Source organism: Rhinopithecus bieti, unplaced genomic scaffold, assembly GCF_001698545.2.
Source record: "Rhinopithecus bieti isolate Rb0 unplaced genomic scaffold, ASM169854v2 scaffold_6547, whole genome shotgun sequence".
In the NCBI taxonomy this organism is placed as follows: Eukaryota; Metazoa; Chordata; class Mammalia; order Primates; family Cercopithecidae; genus Rhinopithecus; species Rhinopithecus bieti.
This window is the reverse complement of record NW_016805133.1, coordinates 199,122-219,945: the sequence shown is the minus strand read 5'-3', so window position 1 is coordinate 219,945 and position 20,824 is coordinate 199,122. Positions and strand designations below refer to the sequence as shown.

The following is a 20,824-nucleotide window of genomic DNA, read 5'->3' as shown; positions in this document are numbered from 1 at the left end:
GCACAGCATGTTCCCACTCCAGGGCCCTGGCCCTGGCTACACCCAAAGGTTCTGCCTCTTCCCCATGAGAACTGCAATTCTGGGTCTCTTCATTAAATCTCATCTTGTTGGTAAGGTACTCCCTGACCATTCTACATAATACAAAACAACCTGCCTGCCCCACTTCTCCCCAGCCTCTTTGTCTTGTTATGCCTTTCTCCAGAGCCTGATCCCCATCTTGGTGGCTGCCTAGTTACTGTTTACCTGTTTGCTGCCTGGTTTCTCCCTACTACAATGTAAGCTACGTGTGCACTGCTATTTGGTCACTGCTGTGTCCTCAGTGCCTAGAACAGTGCTTGGCACATAAAAGGCATTAAATGACTCTTCGTGAAATAAATAAGGTCAAGTTTCATCATTTATATCATTAAAAGCATATTACTGGGGAAATTGGTATGAAACTTGTGAAACATAGGTGAATATATACTAGATAAAATAATTCCAGTGGAAAACCACATATTTTTTCTTCTCATTTAAAACACTTAAGACTTTGCTTTTTTCCATACACACAGCAAGTGTGTATGGAAAACTATAAAGAGAACCCAACTGAAGGCTCTGAAAATGGTTCCACCCCTTACCTGGCAGAACATCCTATCCTTTTTAGGAGATAAATGGACATTTTTAGAAATGCTCAATTGGGGATAGTTTGCATAACGCCTAAACAAAAGGCCAACATGTGCAGAGCTCACTTAAACTCTTTGGGTTTAACAACTGCCCTCTCTTACAACTGCATAGTACAGATGCACTTCTGAATTGGCATGCTTCCCAGCTCCCTGTATTGAACAGAACAAGGTTCTCTAATATAATGCTGCGAGAAAACACGAGAATCGAGGTAAGACAGAAAAGCTCTTGACTCGCTCAGGACCTCAATGAAGTCTTAGAGTGAGCCTTCACTTGGGTCTGTGTGGTCTATACTATCTGGGAAATCTGTGTGTCTAGGGGTTCAGTCCCCATGGAGAGGGCTCAGGTCTTACACTTCTGGGATTAGACGGAGGGGAAAGAGGAATAGTTTTGGCAGGAGGTGCAGACGTGGAAACTAAGAGAAGGGCTAGGGGAGGCTCTGGGCAGCTGAGAAGGACTTAGGTTTGAAACTATGAGATGGATAATGCAGCAGACATGAAGAGTGGGGCGTGGGGAAAGATGCAGGTGCAGGGATTCAAAACAGCCAGCTGGGATATGCTCAGGGGTTGCGTTATGTGTGGAAAGAGATGAGAGGTTCAGCTGAGGGCTTGGGAGAGGGCTGCATGGATAATATGGGTACTGGCTGGAACTGATGAACTAAAAAAAGAATGAACCAGAACTACATTCTTTAAACGCAGGTCTTCCGCTTTGGTTCTAATATATTTTCACAGTGTAATGGCTCTTAAGCATCTTCCCTTCTGGGTCCCATCTTGGACCACCTTCTCTAGACTAGTCCAACACTGCACTAAAACTGTGCTACTCTGATAGGGCAGGTGTCATCAACAGGTTTGGTTATACTAAAGTTTAGAGAATGCAAATGAGAAGAAAAGAACCAGAGCAATTCTGGCATGGAACCAAAATCTGCCCCTCATCTGGATGGTCATGGTTTTCCAAGTTACCCATAGGGTCTTTGGGTGGGAAGTGCTAACTGGGCCTGACACGCTACTTGGGCCATGTGAACTAATGAAAGAGGAAGCAGGTCGAGCTCTGCTTTGATTTCATCTTAAATCAACATTACAGCTTGACAAATGGAAGGATGGTGGCTTAGATACCTGGACACATTGGGCAGCAACTTCCTTCCACGTTGATGGGCTCAACACAGGGCAGAGGGGGGCAGCTGACGGTCGAGCAGAGGGTCTGGCCCTGCAGGCAGTAGCAGTGGGTGCAGCTGTCAAGGTCCCACCGCTCCTCGTCGGCATAGGCCTTCCCACTGAAGTGGCACACCACCTTCTTTGGAATTGTGTCTTCTAGTGAAAAGAACAGCACATGGTGGAGTCGCTGATGTGACAATGCACACGATCTTATTACACGTGAGAGATCAAGGGAATAGCTTTGTATAATCACAGTATGCCTGAGGATTTCTGGAATTTGGTGAAACTTTTGTTTCCCTAGTCTTTCATTTTTCTTAGGAGGACCCTCAGGGCTCTCATCTTGTGGCCACTGAGGCCAGCACAGGGTGGTCACTACAACAACCGGCAGGGAATGGTACCCGTTAGATAAGTGTCCTTAGACTGTCATCTAGAAAGAGATAAAGAGATTGATAAAAAGTCCAGCTGAGTTTATTTACAGAGATGGATTCAAGAAGTTCCTGTTTTGTAAACAATACAGGGGAATGGTAAAGAGTGATAATGGCAACATCACAGGGAACTAGCAGGTTTCCTCTGCAACCCTTGAGTGGGAGTCGGCACCGAGACAACCACTTCCTTCATTTTCCAGGGATGCCGCGTAGATTTCTCTCATCACAAGGGCATTTCTACTTTAAAACCAGCTTCATTTCATTGCAATCCGTTTTTTCCCCCAGAAAACTGTGGTTTTTGAGAAAAAAAAAGAGCTATTTGTCTATACAGTATACACAGGGATTTACAGTTTAAATATTCTGCTCCTTCTTCCCATTGTCCCTTGTCACATTCATTTCCTCCCTCTTCCAACCTTCTCCTTGAAGGCTCCTTTCTCTGGGACTCACCGCCTTTTTCTGGTGTACCCGAACTTACTGACTCCCTAGTGGCCACATTTCACACACAGAAATTTCCCTCTAGCACACAATAATGTGGTTCAGAGTGAGGCCCCAAGAACCAGCAGATCCAGCAGCAAAGCAGAGATGGGGCAAATCGAAACCCAGTGGCGAGGGTGTGAGCGCGAGACTGATAACTAGATGACACCTACTGATCCAGGGACATTTTATGTTCAGATTCTAAAAGCAGCACCACTCACCATTTGTCACTTAAGAAAAACTACAAAGACATCTAGAAGGAAAGTTCCTTAGGAAGGCAGTCGTCCCCAGGGCCCAGGGTTCTTCCTGGAAAGCATCTGGGAAGCTCTTGAAGGGTCAGAGTTCATTGAACAGACACAAGAAACAGAACCCAGGACATCTCAGGGCACAATGAGAAGCCCATAATGGCATCAGGAGCCCCATTTTCTCTGAGCCGCCCCAAGCTTTGCAGCGAGTGCTCTAAGGCAGCTGGAAGTGGCTCTCTCTGAAGACCCAGTCTGTGCTTCAGACTGAGCTTTTCCAGAGGAAGGTCACAGAGAGAAATGCGCACAGATCTGTGGTCTCTACGTTTTCTTCTTACCAATTACAGTTGTCCCTTGGTACCTTTGGGAGACTGGTTCTAGGACCCCCATGAATACCAAAATCCAAAGACGCTCATGTCCCAAGTCCCTTATACAAAATAGTGTAGCATTTGTATATACCTACTCACATCCCCCCACATACTTTAGGCCATCTCTACTCAAGCATATGCACCTTTATAAACCGCACTAATAATGGCCTAATATTGTAAAATTTTTACTCCATAGATATAAATCTCAATCCATTGGCGAGTGTTAGAAGCAAGCCCAAAGAAGAAACTGAGATCAAGTGTCAAGTGCCTCATCTCTTATGTTCTCAACAACTTCTATCATTTTTCTCATTACTGCTGGCTACAGTTCAACAAGGGACATTAAGTCAAGTAATCATGGAAAGTTCTAGTTGTAATTAGAGATCAATCTTTCAGTATCTATTAAAAAATGCACTTCCCGATGTTTGTAGAGGCTGCACAGAAATCTTCTGGCACACTAATTATTAGGCTAAAAACTCATTTGGAGACTTTCAAAAGAAACTCATGACAGAAGTTCTTGATAACATGGAATCCTTAAAGGAGGCAGCTTCACTAAGGTATCCAAAATGCACATGTCAAACTGGCTGAACAGAATCATCCAATGAGCCGAATTTAAGTAGTACTCTGACCTCCAGCCAACACACTGCATTGAGGACATTAGTTTTGGCCATCAAATTTAGAGTTTATTTTGCTGAGAATTCTTTATGAAAGGAAGCAATGTTTCATTAAGCAGTATCACTGATTATATTTTATATGAACCTTGGTCCATACAATGGAGTATCACTGAATAAAATTTGAGTAACAGTATTACTGTACAAAGAAATCAGACGGGAGGTGAAACTTCTCATCCTATCTTGTCCATAACTCTTCTGACTCAAGGTCAAGCAGTGGTCTATACTGTCTATATTATTATTTTTTTCCTTCCTTCCTTCCTTCCTCCCTCCCTCCTTCCCTTCTCCCTCCCTTCCTCTTCCCTCCCTCCTTCCTTCCCTCCTCCTCCCTCCCTCCTTCCTTTTCTCTTTTCCTTCTCCCTCCTTCCTTTCCCTCCATCCTTCCTTCCTTTTCTCCTTCCTTCCCCACCCTCATCTCCTTTCCCCGTTTCTCCCTTCCTTCCCACTCCCTCCTTCCTTCCTTCCCCCTCCCTCCTTCTTCCCTCCTTTCCCCTCCCTCCTTCCTTTCCCCTCTCTCCTTCCCCCTCCCTCACCTATCTACATTCCTTCCTTCTCCCTCCATCCTTTCTTCTCTCCTTTTCACCCTCCCTCCCTCCATCCTTCCTTCTCTCCTTTTCACCTTCCCTCCCTCCCTTCCTTCCCTCCTGTCTTCCTTCCTTCCCCCTCTCCCCTTCCTTCCCTCTTTCCCTCTCTCCTTCATTCCTTCTTTCCTTCCTTCCCTTCCTCTCTCCACACACATGAGAATAATGATGGGAAGAACTTAGACTGAGCCTGGACCTAAAGCACCTGGCCATGACGTGTGGTGTTTTCCGAATGATACTGACCTATGTAGAATAATTTCAGCTGATGTATCAAAACCACAGAAGAAATATCAAAGATCAAATGCTGAGCTACAGCATAATACAGGGTTTATGTAAATACTCATTCAGCAGCTGTATGAGATCACTACCTAAAAGAATATTTATAAAATGATATATGAGAAAGAACAATCACTCTGAATGCCTTGGAGGCAATGGGAAAGTCAGTAACTTTTTTCTTTTTCTCAAGAGACAGGGTCTCACTCTGTTGCCCAGGCTGGAGTGTAGTGGTGCAATCATAGCTCTTTGAACTTCTGGGCTCAAGCGATCCTCCTGCTTTAGCCTCCTGAGTAGTTAGGACTACTGGTATGCACCACTATGCCTGGATAATTTTTAGGTTTTTTTTTTTTTTTTTTTTTTTTTTTTTTTTGTGGAGATGGAGTCTCACTGTGTTGCCCAGGCTGGTCTTGAACTCCTGGCCTCAAGCCATCTACCTGCCTTAGTCTCCCAAAGTGCTGAAATTACAGGCACGAGCCACCACACCTTGCTCAGTATCCTCATTTCTTTTCCTAGATACACTGTCTCCTTCAGTGACACGTAAGGACCCATTTGCGAAAACGCCATCAGGAAGTTTTGGAAGCTACCAGGTTTAAAGTGAGACGTGGTGGCTATTCCATGCAATTCAAGGTTCTATAAATTAAATTAAGAGTCACTGTAGTCTTTTGGGGGAAACAGCATAATCTAATTGAGACTACATATAAATGTATTTTAAGCACTCAGCCTGAAGAGGGAAGTAGAAATAAAGACTGGGAATATCCAACTAAAAATAACCAAAACAGTTTATGTTTGGCTATCAGGGTTGTGCCATTTAACTCTAAAGGTTACATTTATTACTCCAACTGGTTTGCTTATTCTGACAATTAAGTTTTGTTCTTTGATACCTAATAATAATCATAACTTCCACTTACTGAATGCCCACTATGTACCAGGCCCTGTGCTAAGCATGTTACCTATGTCAATGCCATTTGATCTCCATTGACCAGTGGGACAGGGTATTGTTTCAATTCCACAGAAAAATGAGGCACAAGATTAAGTCACTTGTCCAAGATGCATAGCTAGGAAGTGGCAGGGCGAGGAGGGGAACCACAGCGGGTCTGGCTCCACAGTCCACCAGCACCTCTGTCTGTCATGTGCCAAGCCGGATAACCCGTGGAAAGGCCACTTGCCCGGACAAGGATCAATCACAGTGCCACACAAACAAGCTGTTACTGCTCACTGACTCTTGAAAATGGGGACTCGAATTTATCTTTGTCTTCAAAGATATCAAGTGCTACCAAGGAATGGAGATAATGAAGTGGGTTATTTAGGTAATTCAGGATTCCTGGTCCTCCTTAGGAAATCTCTGTTTAACACTTCTCTCTCTCCTCACAATCTCTCCCTCCCACTCTCTCAAAGAGGATTAGAGGAGAATGTTCCAAGGAAAACATGAGGTACGACACTAACATAATAAAGTTTATTTTTAAAACAAACAAATCAGGGGTTATATATCCAAATAAACATGACCCCCTTCTAAGCAGCCCTGGTAGGCTGTAAACGTGTTCCAGTGGTACTGCCGCTGCTGCACACAGCTTTGGAATTTTCCTCTTGCCATGGCATCCAGGGCCCATTTTGAAACGTGCAGAGAAGAAGGTTACTGTTTCACAGTCACACCTTGGTGTAGATCAGCTTTGCTACTTATTTGCCTTAGCTCTGGCCTCTATCTTATCTGTCAGATTCAGCTTGAAATGACTTTTGGCCTCTTTCAGAAACAAAGTCGCCGTAAGAGAATAAAGATTCACTTCTGCCATCAACTACGTCAGGGACCTGGAGTCCTTCGCTGGCTGCAGCGGGTCCTTCATGGGGTTGCTTACCTCATGGGATGCTCAGACAAACATCCTTTCTTTTGGGACTCCAATATGAGCAACATTATCTTGCATCACATGTGATTACAATAGAAATATGCAATGTCTTTCAGCGGTAGAGTCTGGAAAATTCAGTGTGGGTTCCCCGCTGCCTGTTTTCCCTCAATTCTGGTTGGTATCACAAGAGGAGGAAGAAGCGGCATGGCCTTGAAATGTTAATTCCTTTCCAGTTAACTTCTTCAACTGTTTAAAACTTCATTATCTTACCTCTTTTCAAGATAAGAAAAGAAGCCTTAACAGGCTGTTAAAGCTGGACTTTGTTTTACTCTTGAGCTATTTTAATTATGCCATAAAACTAATTAACAGCTACGGAAAATCTAGAACTGTGTTATTTTCTTCCTCTACAAAGATCCAATTTAGTGTTCCAGGAGTCACCAAGGTGGGGGCACAGCCCTTGCTCTGAAACTGACCATGATGTGGGATATACATGAGCCTCTGGAAAAAAAAAAAAAAAAAAAGCATCTCCAGATTCTTCCCCTCCCCTTTCCTCTGTGGAAGGATATAAAAACCAAAATGGACTCTAACCTATGTTATAGCTGGATTTCTTGATTTCTGCCTAGGAGGCAACTTCTTACATAGATACTTCAATTTCTAAATCTGGTGGTCATGAAGTCAGAGTCTTGGTGTGGGAGTAACTTCCTGGGAGGAAGTCAGGCTGCTTTAGAAATTGCATCAGTTCTTTCAAATCTCCTGGTACTATTTAGAGTCCTGAAAAGTAATTTACTCTGGGATCCTGGTGGCCAAGAAGCTAAATGCAGCTCTTGATCTCAGAATAAGTCTCACCGCAAAACAAGCCAACACAGTACTATAACGGGGGCATTTGTTCTTTCCACACATTGAGATCAAGACCCTCTGAGTGTCACCCTAAGTGTTGGGGATGCTGACGTGAAAAAGGCATTCAAGGCCTTGGTCCTCAGGAGATGCTCCTGCACCCACAGGGTCTTGTCAGCTTTGTGGGAGTCCATATCCAAATGGATAAGCCCAGTGTCTGGAAAAGACGCACAGACAGCTGGTCCTGCTAAGAGATTTCAGTTTGGGTTCTTAAGTTTGAGGTCTGAGGGATTTACAGAAAACTTTAGTGAAGTCATTTAGGCAGGCATACAAAGGGGCCATGTATACTATGGGTAACATAAGATTTAGAAAAGGGAGTGGTAGAAAAGGCAGCCAAGTACTATCAATGACATAGCTGACCTGGGCAAGAATAGGGGAAGTACTTCTAAAATGTTAGTTTATACCTGTAACAATGCATTACAGCCCTCTCTAAGCCACAAAGAAATAAAATACCACTTCCATTTCACTTTCTAACAAGACCCTGAAATCCCTGGCTTGTCATGTGCTCTTCACTTCTGTATTGTCAGTCACATGGTGGGCACCAACTCCACACTTGGAGAATAAATGGAATGTGAACACCTCCTGTTTGAGAAACTGGTTTCACTTGTTTTTTTAAAAAACATAAAGAAGAGACTTAAAACACATGAAAATTGTAATGATGCAGGAATCTGAGAAAATAATGTACAGGCCACTAAGAACTCCTAGACAGAAGATGATGACTGATTTTCAATACGCTGACTCACCAGGCCTTTACAGACTGTAAAAGAATGAAAAGATGGAACTCAACTGAAGTCTTGCTAAAACAGATGCAGGGGCCTAGACAATTTCAATGCGGCAGAGATCTAATACATAGTAATTCTGTCAGGAAATGATTAAAGAATTCTGGTTAAAAATGCAACAAATGCTTACTGATTTAATTAAATCTTTGAGTATTTACTTTATAACTTTTAGCTTCCAATAAAAAAATCTGATCTTAATCCATCTTTGTTTAAAAAAAAAAAAATAAGGTAAATGCTGTCATGTCAGCTGACTCCTACCTCTCCATACTGCCTCAACCTTAATTGCTGTGAAAGCAGATTTGGCCAGTTTTAAGGCTTTTCTTAGAATTCCATTTTTGTTTTATTTTATTTCATTTATTTCTTAGGACAGGAAGTGCAAGTGTATTTATAAAGGTTAAAAGAGCCTATCAGATTTCTTCAACATACTAGAAAGAAAGAGGTGATTGCTCAGACTTCTAAGTCCTAGTTCTACAAAAAGAAATCTCACCAAATTAGTAAACACAGTCACTTTTGGCTGAGAACCAGTGCATGCAAAGAGGACACAAGTTTTCAGTAATAGAGCTTACCCCTTGTGTTAGCATTTGTTATGGGTTGATTAAGCACTTCATGGATAGTAGTTGAAGGAAACATTTTATTTTCAACTTTAAATGTGGTCTCATGTCATAGTAGGGCCTACAGTCCAAGATGCGTCTAAGGTACATGGACATTATTCACAGAAATCATTTTGGAAATGTAAAAATGTCATTTTAAAAGGCAGGCAGAAACAACTAAAGATCAAGGTGGCCCAAATACGGAGGAAGAAATACAACTTCTTTTAGGACTTAAAAGAAGCAATCTATGTAAAAGTTGGGGTATACCATCTTGTTAAGAAAACCTTAATGTAGAAGCCATTGGACCTTCCAGATTGGCCAGTTTCTGCACCTACAGAAGATATTTAATCTGGTCACAGTCCAAGCCCTGTTAAGAAGACTCTGCCAGCAGCTTCCAGAGGGTGGGCCCTCCGTGATAGGGGTCTTCCTTCCCCCATATCCTTGACCACTACAGGGTACAAAATCAGGTTTGGCCTCCTGGACCGAAATAAGAGAAAGGCAGAAGCTGTTGGATCTCTCTGGAAATAGCAGTGCAGCCTCTCTTCCGTGTAGCAGAGCTCTTTAAATTAAGAATGTGGGGCTGGAGCACACCTAGACTACTTGGCTTAGGGGTTTTCCCTAAGTTAACTAGAACAACTTGAATTTCTGTTTACACAGCCGGAGGCCTGGAAAGGATACTGAAGTGAGAAGAGGAAGCTGCTTGCGGAAGAAGCAAGATCAGTTGCTTCCCAGGGCATAGGGTAAGACCCAAACAAACTGAAATCAAACATTGCTTATTTTTGTTGTGATAACTTTAGACCAGTTCCAAAGTTAGCGTGGTGCATGACAACCAGAATGTTTTCATTCTTACACTCTCTAAACAACACACAGACAATCATCCTGTTTCCCCTTCTTTTAAATCACACCTCTCATCTTTCGTTTCAATCTTTTTAGCACTAACTGTGACAACCTGGGCCTCCGTGTAGGGCCACAGCAACTGATAGCTCTGAAGAATGTGCAGGAGGTATACGTCTCCTCCCTATGAGGGTGCGCCCTGATGATAAATGCCACGTACTCTGTTCCCAGGAATCACAGTGGATCATGCACAGTAAGTTCAGACTCTTCAAATGCGACTAGCCTCTCAATATAAACAAAAATAAATGAGCCCTATTTTCTCTCTTCTGATAATGTCTAGAGGTATGAAAGAACAGTGCAGTTTGTGGGCAAGGCACTGTCGCAACACAGCTGAGCTACAGAAAGCACACTGTTTCTACCTGGGTTACAATGGAGTGACCAAAGGGGCATGGGCTATTTTAAGATGAGAGTAGGCAGGATGAGGTACACTGCCAAAGCATTGTCTAAGATATTCTTGGCCTTCAAAAGCTCATCCCTGAGATGTTGTATCCAGGCATTTCTCTTGTAGAAAGCCAGCTGCTACATTTAACAGTGAGATACTAGAATTGATTTGATAATGTTACTCAGATCAGCTGCAATCTGTTACAAGAGCAGCAATTCTACTGAATCTATCTACACTTAAATTGTGTTTACTGTTTATAAAGTATTTTTGCACATGTACATTATGTCATTTAATTTTCTTGGCACTTTTGTGAAGCTCAGGACAATATTATTACTGCCACCTTATAGATGAGGAAACTGAACTAGGGTTACATCAGATCACCAAGACATAAAGCTAGAATGTGACAAAGCTGTGATTATAATGCTCTGGTTCCAAGGGAAGTTCTCTTTCCAATGTGCAGAAGCTTTTAATTTTAATAAAATACACTGGAGAAGCAGCAGTGAAAAATGTTCCAATGAAGGTGGGCAGTATCGTATCATTATGGTTTCAAAATGCATAACATTAAGTTTCATGGGTTGTATAGCTTAAAGATGCCTGAATTAAATATTTACTATATTTGACTCTTGGGCTGAATTAAATACACAATGATCAACAGATGTTCCAAAGAGATGCTATATATCTCTTAAGATACCAGTTTAGCAGAGTTACGTTTAAATAAACAGAATACAAGAAAAAGGAATAATGTATAATAGATTGACTTGATATAAGGTATAGACATTTCCCTACTAAGGTTAAAGATTATTTAATCATTTGCTAGTTGAAGATCACTATGGAGAAGATTACTATACAGTGACAGTATCACAGCCAATTGAGAAGAAATACAGTTACAACACAAGCTAGGCCAGCTCCATGTGAAAGTCCCACTTCAAATATTAGTAAATACATAAATGTAAGAATAGCCAACTTCTAATCATACAGAGGTATTAATACAACCTGTTAGAAATTTTTCGTGTACCATCTACCTATAATAGAACTCATTTTCACAGATCCTTACAGATATATGACATTTAAAAACACTTCAATGATACTAGATGATTAGAAGGCATGTAATCAGAACATTTCAACTTAGTTCACATGGAAGTTATGAGCCACATATGTACTTGTATTTATTTTATATAACGTACAGATAAGTAAATATATATATTATATATAATAAACACAAACTATCCCAAATTTCTAAAGTGAGAAAGATACACTGACTCAATAATTTCTAGCCAACAAATGACTTTAAAAATCTGACCTTGAAATATCTTCTAAAATACACAGGTACAAACAAATACTTGCCAAGTCATAATTTTCAAAACAATGTTCTACCTACTAACACTTAAGACTTGGCCAACACATGAGCTATTTATTCAACATCGGTCCTGATCACCTAGAGTGGGTTAATTGGGGGACATACCTGAGCATCTTGACTTCCAAAGCCAACAGGTATGATGCAGCAGTGAAGTGGGCTTGAAAATCCTGGAAATTAACTTAAGATAGACTTTATGATCAAAGTTGTACTCTTTCTTTGTAATATCTGACCAGGAATGACTGACCTCTGGACACAGGGAGGTTCTACTGAAAGACTCATGGCTCCCCCTCCAGAAGCTGCCAGAGTCTGGTACTCAGTATGGGCAGAAGTATCACCAACACGAACATCAGAGCAAGGGTGATGTGGTCAGGGCTCATATGGGGATATGAGTATTCCCACAGGCACATGAGTGGTGTGGTGTAAGGGCTGCTAATGTACTTGTCTGCTATCCTCCTTGAAGTCATGAAATAAAGACTTCATTGAAGCACTGAAATAATTTTTGCTCTGGCAAGGTTTGAGAAAGGCATGTAACATGTAATCAGTGAAATGGCCATGGGATGCTTTAGAAACCAGTACGCTCTTGCATGGCTAAGCATGTCATAACAGAGGCATCTGCTGTTTACAAGGAACCACATATCAAATCTCTTTTCACCCATTAGAATTCCCTCAGACCTTTTATCTCCACCTGATTCATACTTGTCAACTTTTGATTCTTGTTCTTCATCCTTTAAGCCTTCATTATAGTCAGCTTATGAGAATAAAATCTAAGTTTGAATGTATTTACATAGAAAGCCAAAGTACAAAACAATTAGGGAATCAGAAGATGTTCCATTAAAATGAATGGGTAATTACTATTTAGTTTCTTTCTAGCAGAAGAATGAATTCCCTAATGATGGGTATTATAAGAAACCAGACAAAGCTGTTCACTTTTCAGAATTAATCATCAATCCTATTAATTATGTCTATATTACATATCCTATTAAATTAGCACACATAATATGAGGCCTTCACACATCAAAAGAGAAGCATTATCATTGCACATTAGTGAATTGATAATTTAACAAAAGGAGCACAAATACTTGTAGTCAGAAAACTACTTTTGGTAGAATCACCACTTTTCATTTTTCTTACAGTAGGAACAAAGGATACTTCACATGCAAACTTTTTTTTTTGATCACTAATAAAAGAGGTCCCTTAATTGTGAGTTTGAGGTTTTTAGAGATCTGTATTTGACTAATTAGGGAGAACATTCATCCACGGAAGAGCCCTACAGCCAAGGTGAGGTCAGCACTGTAGGCTGGGGTGAGATAGTCTGTACATTCTAACAGCGAGATACACAAGATCCTGAGAATAGACGATAATCTGGGTTAAAACTGAGAAAGCCTAAAACAGGAAACAATGTAAGCACTGGTCTTTGGTGCCCACTGGACAAACAACTGGGTGCTTTAAGACATGCCGCCTGACCGTGTTTCCATGTTTTTCCTTTGCTCAGTGATCTCTGGATGGTGATAAAGGCTCTGCCAATGAAGCACAGCTGGCAACTGCCTTTGGGTGGCTTGTGCTGTCCAGGGTTGGCACCCTTATATAGGGACCAAGCTGGCTGGAAGTCAGGACCTCTTAGTTGATAAGAGAACAAGCCCAAATGCAAACTGGAGAGTCAGACAGGAAATCCCTATATCATAGTCGTGAACTTGACTTCGTAGGTTTAGACACAGCAGGGCTAGAAGAGAAAGGATGAACGCCTATCTAACAAGGCTACTTGCAAAGTAAATATGCAGACAGAAGACAGCTTAATGACTATTTCAATAATACACCACCACATATAAATTATTAAGATGAACGAGTGAATAAGGCACACGATTATAGTTCATTAAATGTTAAGTCTCCCCAGCATGGTCCCCTGAAGGTAAGTCATAGGTTTATACGATAAAATTACACATGCATCAGTTTGGGAGAGGGAGGGGAGTTGTGGAGAGAGATAGATCAGAATCAAAATATCCACTATACCACTATGAGCTCATATGAACTACAATTTAGCAAAAGTGCTGCAGTCCAACTTAAAATCAAAATCACAAATTTGAGCCAAACTGGTCCTTTTTTTCCTACACCAATGAAGAATGTATAATCTAAATGATGCAGGAATTGGAATAGAAAGTAGGAAGGCAAAAAATAAAAAAATAAAAAGGAAGACTAAAGAATATTATGATTTGAAAGTTTCTATTCATAATTTTGAATTTTCTCTTCATAAATTTGAATTTAAATTGGTTTTGTGAGAGATGATTATCTATCATATGAAAACAAATTTACTAGTTGAATAATTTACTAATTATGAATTTACCAAGTAGCAAAACACAACAATAAATTTACACAAAACAATCTGAGAATTTTCAACATGTGAGAGATCTGCTGTTAGGTTTTTCCTCTGAAGGTAACATGGAATTCTCAGACCTCCAGGTCCCTGGTTTCCCAAGTATGACACAAGTATCCCTGGTTGACTTGTGAACCATTTCCTTTAGTATTGAAGTTTTACTGCACTTGTACCTCTGAACTTACAAAGTTAAAAGAAAAAAGTTTTGATATATAACTATGGGGATATTGGCTATATTTTCCCCTTACCCAGCCTTAAATAGTAGCCTAGTTGTAGCTTTCATTTAGATCTCACCAAAGGTAGTGCCATTTTGTTGCGTGAATTTTGATCAGCTCTTTGAAAAGTAAGTAGCACTAAATTGGATACATGCCTTGATATATTTTTGGCTCTACTTAGAAGCTAGAAAGCTTATGGGCAGTACAGAGAAGCTGGTGTTAAAATGCAGGGCTACCACATATCCAGTTTGCTTGGGACACTCCTGATCTATGACTATTGTCCCATCAGAATTATTAACAGCCCCCTTTTCACTCTCAAAAGCATCATGGTTTGAAAAATAAATTATATGGATGGTAACACTATTAAAAGAGGGTCTAGCTTTTAAAACAGACACTTTTATTACTTTTTGGCCATTTAGCTTTTAAAACAGAACTTTTATTACTCTTTGACCATTACAGTAAGAAAATCTGTGTAAAATTCCTAAGAACAGCTATTTCCATCTCATATACCAACAAGCAGAGTCAAAGACTCAGAGTGGCCCTGTCTAGTGGCCAGAGGTTCCAAGACAAGGACAGGGAGATGTCCTCATGAGCTTGAGTTACGGCCATCATTCCTCAGCTTATCTATGGGAAATGCCACAAAACTCTGTAGCCAGATCTCCTTTATTCCCCATCTATCACTCCAGATATATGCAATGACTTGTGTTTAGAAAACATGCAAAATCTCCAACAATAAATGTACAATATGTGTGATTAGTACAGACTGTAAAGTTTTCATTTGCTACTCTGATTATAGGTTCACTACCTGATTGAGACATGTCACCGTCTTTCATTTGACTTTGAGCTTTACTGGATACAAAAGCATTAAAAGAGAGTGAAAGCCTAGGGAACAGGGGCTGTCCTTGATAGAACTGCCAGCTGTCTCACCTTTTGGGCCTCAGAACAGCATCTGGCTTATGTCCATAGGACTAGTTTTGGCCCAAATGTTAGGTGCTAATATACATAGACCCTCTGCTCACAAAGATGCATCACCACCACGGGTCACAAGAAGGAGACGGCTCTCGAGTTACTCAGGCCTCACTCTGTGTGCCTAGCCATTGACAGGGACAACCACGTGGCTGAAACAGAATCCATTAAGTGCCAGAAGACAGGAACAACTGGGAGATTAAATTAGTATGTCATATTTAGTTGATCTCAAGGCAGCAGCAAGCTTTATAAACTAAGTGGACTCTAATATGAGACATGGTGTTTCTATCTGGAAAAAACCACCACTGTCCTCATCTCTACTAAAATATAAAAATTAGCTAGGCGAGGTGGCAGGCACCTGTAATCCCAGCTACTAGGGAGGCTGAGACAGGAGAATTGCTTGAACCTAGGAGGCGGAGGTTGCAGCAAGCTGAGATTGAGCCACTGCACTCCAGCCTGGGTGACAGAGTGAGACTCTGTCTATAAAAAAACAAAACACTGTAAAAAAAAATAGGCTGGAGAAAGAGTTCTGAAATTGAAAACCCTGAACTGGCAAAGGAGCCTGATAGAACACGACAGTGCTATAACATTATGACATTCTCGGAGAACATTTCTTTCTTCTTCTTCTTTTTTTTTTTTTTTTTGAGATGGAGTCTTGCTCTGTCACCCAGGCTGGAGTACAGTGGCGCAATCTTGGCTCACTGTAACCTCTGCCTCCCGTGTTCAAGTGATTCTCCTGCCTCATCCTCTGGAGTAGCTGGGATTACAGGTGTGTGCCACCACATCCAGCTAATTTTTGTATTTTTGGTAGAGATGGGGCTTCACCATTTTGGCCAGGCTGGTCTTGAACTCCTGATGTCAAGTGATCCACCCACCTTGGCCTCCCAAAGTGCTGGGATAACAGGCGTGAGCCACTGCGCCTGGCCTCATTTCTTTATTCTTAAGGCACCTCCTCTTGGGAGTACATCTTCCATACCTCTCTTCTGCTCAATGTTGCTACACTGGGTCTGTGTGACATGTCAAGTAGGAAACAAAACAGTTGAAAGATGTTTTTTTTCTTGGTCTTACCTATGCAGTAGGGACAACACTGGCCTTTTCTCAAGACAGGTCTTTCGCAGGATACGGAAGGGCAGGACTCAGAGAAACAGCTAATTACGCTATCGATGCAAATGCAGCTGGTACAAACGTCAGGCTTCCAGGACTCAGCTGCCAGGAATATATCCCCTTCATCATTTTTGCAGTAATTAGGTACGCTGTTATTACGGGATAAGGAAGGCCGAAAAGGTTGATCTGGAAAAATGAACATATAGGTCAGCAAAGGTGCTGCTGTTGGCCAGCAACTATGCAACATAGTGTGTTTCAAAGCACACCCAGTCATGATGGCTTTGGGTGCCTCCTTGAATAAACGACACAGTAACAAATCAGAAAGGCTGATTCAGGAAGGGTCTTAAATTTTTAAACAAAATAACAAAGATCAAAAAAGAGGTGTCACAGTTATTCTGTTAGTTGCTTACACAACATCCACTCTTTCTTCATTAGCTTAATGCAATCCTGGTTTTCTTTGGGGTAGTCCCAGGACTTCGATTACAATGCATGTAAGTAAATGGGACAATCTGTTCCCTGCTTTCCTAGGCTCCCTTGAAATGGGGGTGGCCCCATCATCTAGCTGTAGGTAATGGGATGTAATGGCTAACGAGGGGATTTCTGGGAAAGCTTTCACGTTCTTCAAAGAAGGGTAGATATGTTCTGCCATCATCCTTCCACATTCTTCCTGCCTTGATAGGAGTGTGTTGATCACGGCTGTGACACCCCTATCAGAAGAGAAAGGCCTTGACCCCAACGAGGCACTGAATCAATGCTGATAAACATCTGCCTCCAAATGTCTTGTCATATATGTAAAATAAACCTCTATTTACTTAAAAATTGTAGCTGGGTTTTTTCTTACTTACGGCCACATGCAGTTTTGACCAATCAATATTCAGACAAATTTTCATTATACCAGACTACCAAAACCCACCTATGTGCAACATTCCAATGCTCAGGAATTCACATTAATGGCTGAAAGATAAGAAATCTTAATCACTCATAAGGATGCAACCACAGAGAAATCATGTGCAAATCATCTGTTTCTTTGCTATTTAAAGACTGAGACCTGAAAGTCCCCAGATCTATTTACAACTTGCAACAGAAAATGTCACCAGAAAATCTAGATATCACTTTGGGCATTGGTTTCCACTAAAATCAATGAAAACTGTAACTTCAGGCAGCAATATGACTGAGATATCAGAAAGGAAAATGTAAGTGGGTGTGGTTTCTAGTTTAGAAATGTCATAATCCCACTGATAAGAGAGCACTTCCAATCAACTTCACCACTCAAGAGTCTAGACACAGCCACGACAGCCCTACCTAGCAAACCTCTAAGAGGGCCACATTTTCTCAATGCATCCACAATCGAAAGAGATGTCGTCTGTTCTTCCCAGAACCAACTTCATGAACTCTTATTTTTAGCCAAGAACCAGAAACAACTGAGACATGTAGTTAGCACATGATCCAGAAGCTCTACATGCCACTTTTTCCTTCTATCCACCTCATGAATATACCTTGCAGCCAGTAAGCAGGATGTGACCAGAAGGGCCTTTTTGAGGACCAAGGCAGTTACTTCATTGTCGACCTTCTCCGAGAGACAGAGAAGCCAGCATAATGGGATCGGCCCATACCCTCTCCTTTAAACTGGGTAACTGTATCTCCTATGACTAGTCCTAAAGGCAGCAGGCATAAGTTGAAGAACAGCCATTCGTTCCATGGCTCCATATGTACTCCAGGTCCGATTTCAGATATGATTCCACAGATCCCATCCACATAGGTTAGAGATGGCAAGATAGGATGACTTTCTCAATGACCTTTTTGTGGTTACCTATGTCTAGGGATAATTTCTTCTTCAAGAGACTGACCAGTGCTAACTTCTGCTTTGGCTAGAAATAAGTACAACACCCTCTTGTTCACAATATGCCCTGCAAATCTCCGTGAGGTTTTTGTGACTTACGTTAACTTAGCTCATGCAAGCATTTCCAACCTTGTGTCTAAAAACTGAAAAGAGGAAGCAGGAACAGCAGTGAGGAAGCTATGGAATGACAGTGAAGTGAATAGCCTGGAATCTGCAGGGCTCTCACCGAGGCCTGGAAAGAACCCAGAGGGCATCAGCATATGCTGGCAGTGATGGCATGAGGGCTGGAGCCGAGGTAGTCTGCAGATTTCCTTCCACCAGGCAGGAGGTTCCTGATCCAACCCTGACCGACACTGTTTTTTGGAATCTTACTCATAGCATCTCCCTTCTTTGGGCCTCTTTTCTCATTTTTCCTGCTCTAGACCCCCTTCTTTACACTTCTGTTTCCAAATGTTTACTCCTTTACTTGATCTTTACCAGTGTTTTCACTGGTGTTCCTTTATTCTTTTTATTTTCTACCTCCCTCTCTCTTCTCTGCCATGCTTTTTTCCAACTCTAAAAATAAAGGAAAGAAAATTTTAAACATTATGGAAAGAAACAAGTGCTATTTTACCTTCTCCCTTTTGTATGCTGGTGAAATAAGCTTCACTTGCAGTGATGTGCAATCTTTCCTCATTTCCTTACCAGACCTTGCTTTAAACCAGGCCAGAGAAGAGGGAAAGCTGAAGAGAGGAAATGACAGGGCATCCCACAGAGGGAAGCAGCATGAGGGATACGACCCTTCGTAAGCTGTTACCACACTGTGGAGCTATGCCTTTTGGGCCATTTTAGAATGCAAGTGTCCTAAGATTAGAGATGGTATTTTTCTATATGTGTAATATGCCGCTTATCAATGCCACTGTTGGGAATTACTGTGATGGGAAGAAACTGATAATTTGAGTTTTAAAGCTTTTTATTTTTTTGTATCTCAATACAACTGTGAATGAGAAAGTCCAGAAACATCCATTAGTTATAGGTAAAGAAAAAAATCCAGGCCTAAGTTAATGAATGAGAAGTCAAAGCCAGGCACGTGAGGGGTTGCCTGTTCTTTGGAAAGATGGAAAGGGATGCAGGAATACCACCGCCTTGCTTGGCTAGAACCCCTGGGCCTCTGCACATGCCACCCACATTAGCATACTCAGAGGTTCCATCTCCATGTAGCTCTCCTTCTCTGTACGGGTTGAAACTCTGAATTCAGTAAGGTGTCCCATCAATGAATTTGGGCCAGTGGTCCTGGAGGCATTTCCTCCCCCAGTGCCACTCCCTTAGTCAACCCCTAAGTTCATCACTCAGATCCTAACACAAACAGCACTAGGGGTATTTGCTGCTTTAGTTTCCGGATTGCCTATGTTCTTGAATCCTCCCTCTCAAGGCACACCTCTCACTTTATCATTATTGACTTAATGTGGAATATTGGATTGCTTGGCTCTTTTTTTGGTGATTGCTCCAGGACAGGAGTCATGTCTGTTTTCATTAACCTTGGAATCCCCATAGCTCAATTCGGGCATTCTATAAATATTTGTAAATTCAATAGATAAATGGATATAAATCCATTATCACCAAGGAAAAGACCACTCTAAGGGGTTTCTACCAAGGGGATGTAAGTAAAGTCATTGCTATATATTAACAAAAAACATTAGTAAGGTTTGAATCTGAGTAAATTGTGACGCCAACATAGTCGGAAATGATAGGTCATGCATATCCTAAAAATGTAACACATATGAACGATTTCTTATACTAGAAAAGATGTAGTGCTAATTAAGCTTCTCAGATTAACAATTCTGTACTAAAATGATAATACTTGGGCTGCCGTGCATGATGACAACAGCCAGTAATGTGGCTATCCCTATAAGTTCATCTGATTAATTCCAAAAACGCCATCAACATAAACCTATAAAAAATTTAGACACTGATGCTGCTGCACATAATAATGAAACAACAGATTCTGGCAAGCTGACTAGATAATCCAATGCAAAAAAAAGTAATAAAATACAAGGGCTTATGTTTTGCTGAGCAGAAATGCTCTACGAATATGTTTAGAAAGTAAATGGTTATTAAGTTGAAATATGGGAAGAATAAGCAACAACAAGAAAACTAGTTGTTCTGTCAACTTGGTAATTTTATATTTAAATATCTTTTGAAAAAGTCGCATCTACTGTTAATTAAAAGTACTACTAAAGTTATATAAAACCAGTAACTTATGATTAACATCTTGACAAATTTCCTTCTAATAAGTTTCATGGCCATACATTTACCTGCTAAGGTCAGATTATCTGAGAAATAAAAAGTAGAAAATAATTAGCACTCCTTATACATGTGCAGTGCTACTTACTTAATGCTTTTTGATATTAACTTACTAATCATCCCAAGTTTGAGGGTGTGGCATTATGCATATTTCAAGGTCTCTTCACCACCCTTATATTTTTCAAAGAATTTTATTTACATGATTTATCAATAACTATTCTTCACATTTGTTACACAAGGATGACTTTTCACATTAACAAAATCATTTGGTTAATTTGGTGCGGTGAAACTATCTCTACTTAGGTATATTCCTTGAGTTTGAGATGTAGGGTTAAGGAAATAAATGGCAAGATAAACAGTCTCCTTTTTTGTTTCACAGTTATCTCAGGTATGAGGCACACTGACTGCATAAATAGGTGGCTGATAAAGAGAATACATGCAGGAAGCAGGCTGATAGCTGTTCCTGAGGCGA

At 41.0% G+C, this 20,824-nt stretch overlaps 2 protein-coding genes across 7 annotated transcripts in view; one reads left to right on the top strand and one right to left on the bottom strand.

Annotated features, from left to right (window-relative positions):
* The window catches only part of FEZ2 (fasciculation and elongation protein zeta 2), a 69,663-nt gene extending 59,600 nt beyond the window's left edge, over positions 1-10,063 (top strand). The window contains exons 9-10 of one of the 2 annotated variants that reach the window (XM_017871281.1): positions 9,601-9,683; positions 9,877-10,063. In XM_017871281.1, coding sequence (XP_017726770.1) covers positions 9,601-9,629 — 29 coding nt within the window. In that variant the 3' untranslated portion in view covers positions 9,630-9,683; positions 9,877-10,063. The remainder of the gene's footprint in view (positions 1-9,600; positions 9,684-9,876) is intronic. The other variant, XM_017871284.1, reaches the window with a different exon arrangement.
* The window catches only part of CRIM1 (cysteine rich transmembrane BMP regulator 1), a 197,358-nt gene that overhangs the window by 12,356 nt on the left and 164,178 nt on the right, over positions 1-20,824 (bottom strand). For 4 of the 5 annotated variants that reach the window (XM_017871276.1, XM_017871277.1, XM_017871280.1 and 1 more), the window contains 2 exons: positions 16,194-16,415; positions 1,770-1,964 (listed from right to left, as the gene is read on the bottom strand). In XM_017871276.1, the coding sequence (XP_017726765.1) occupies positions 1,770-1,964; positions 16,194-16,415 (417 nt within the window). The remainder of the gene's footprint in view (positions 1-1,769; positions 1,965-16,193; positions 16,416-20,824) is intronic. The other variant, XM_017871279.1, reaches the window with a different exon arrangement.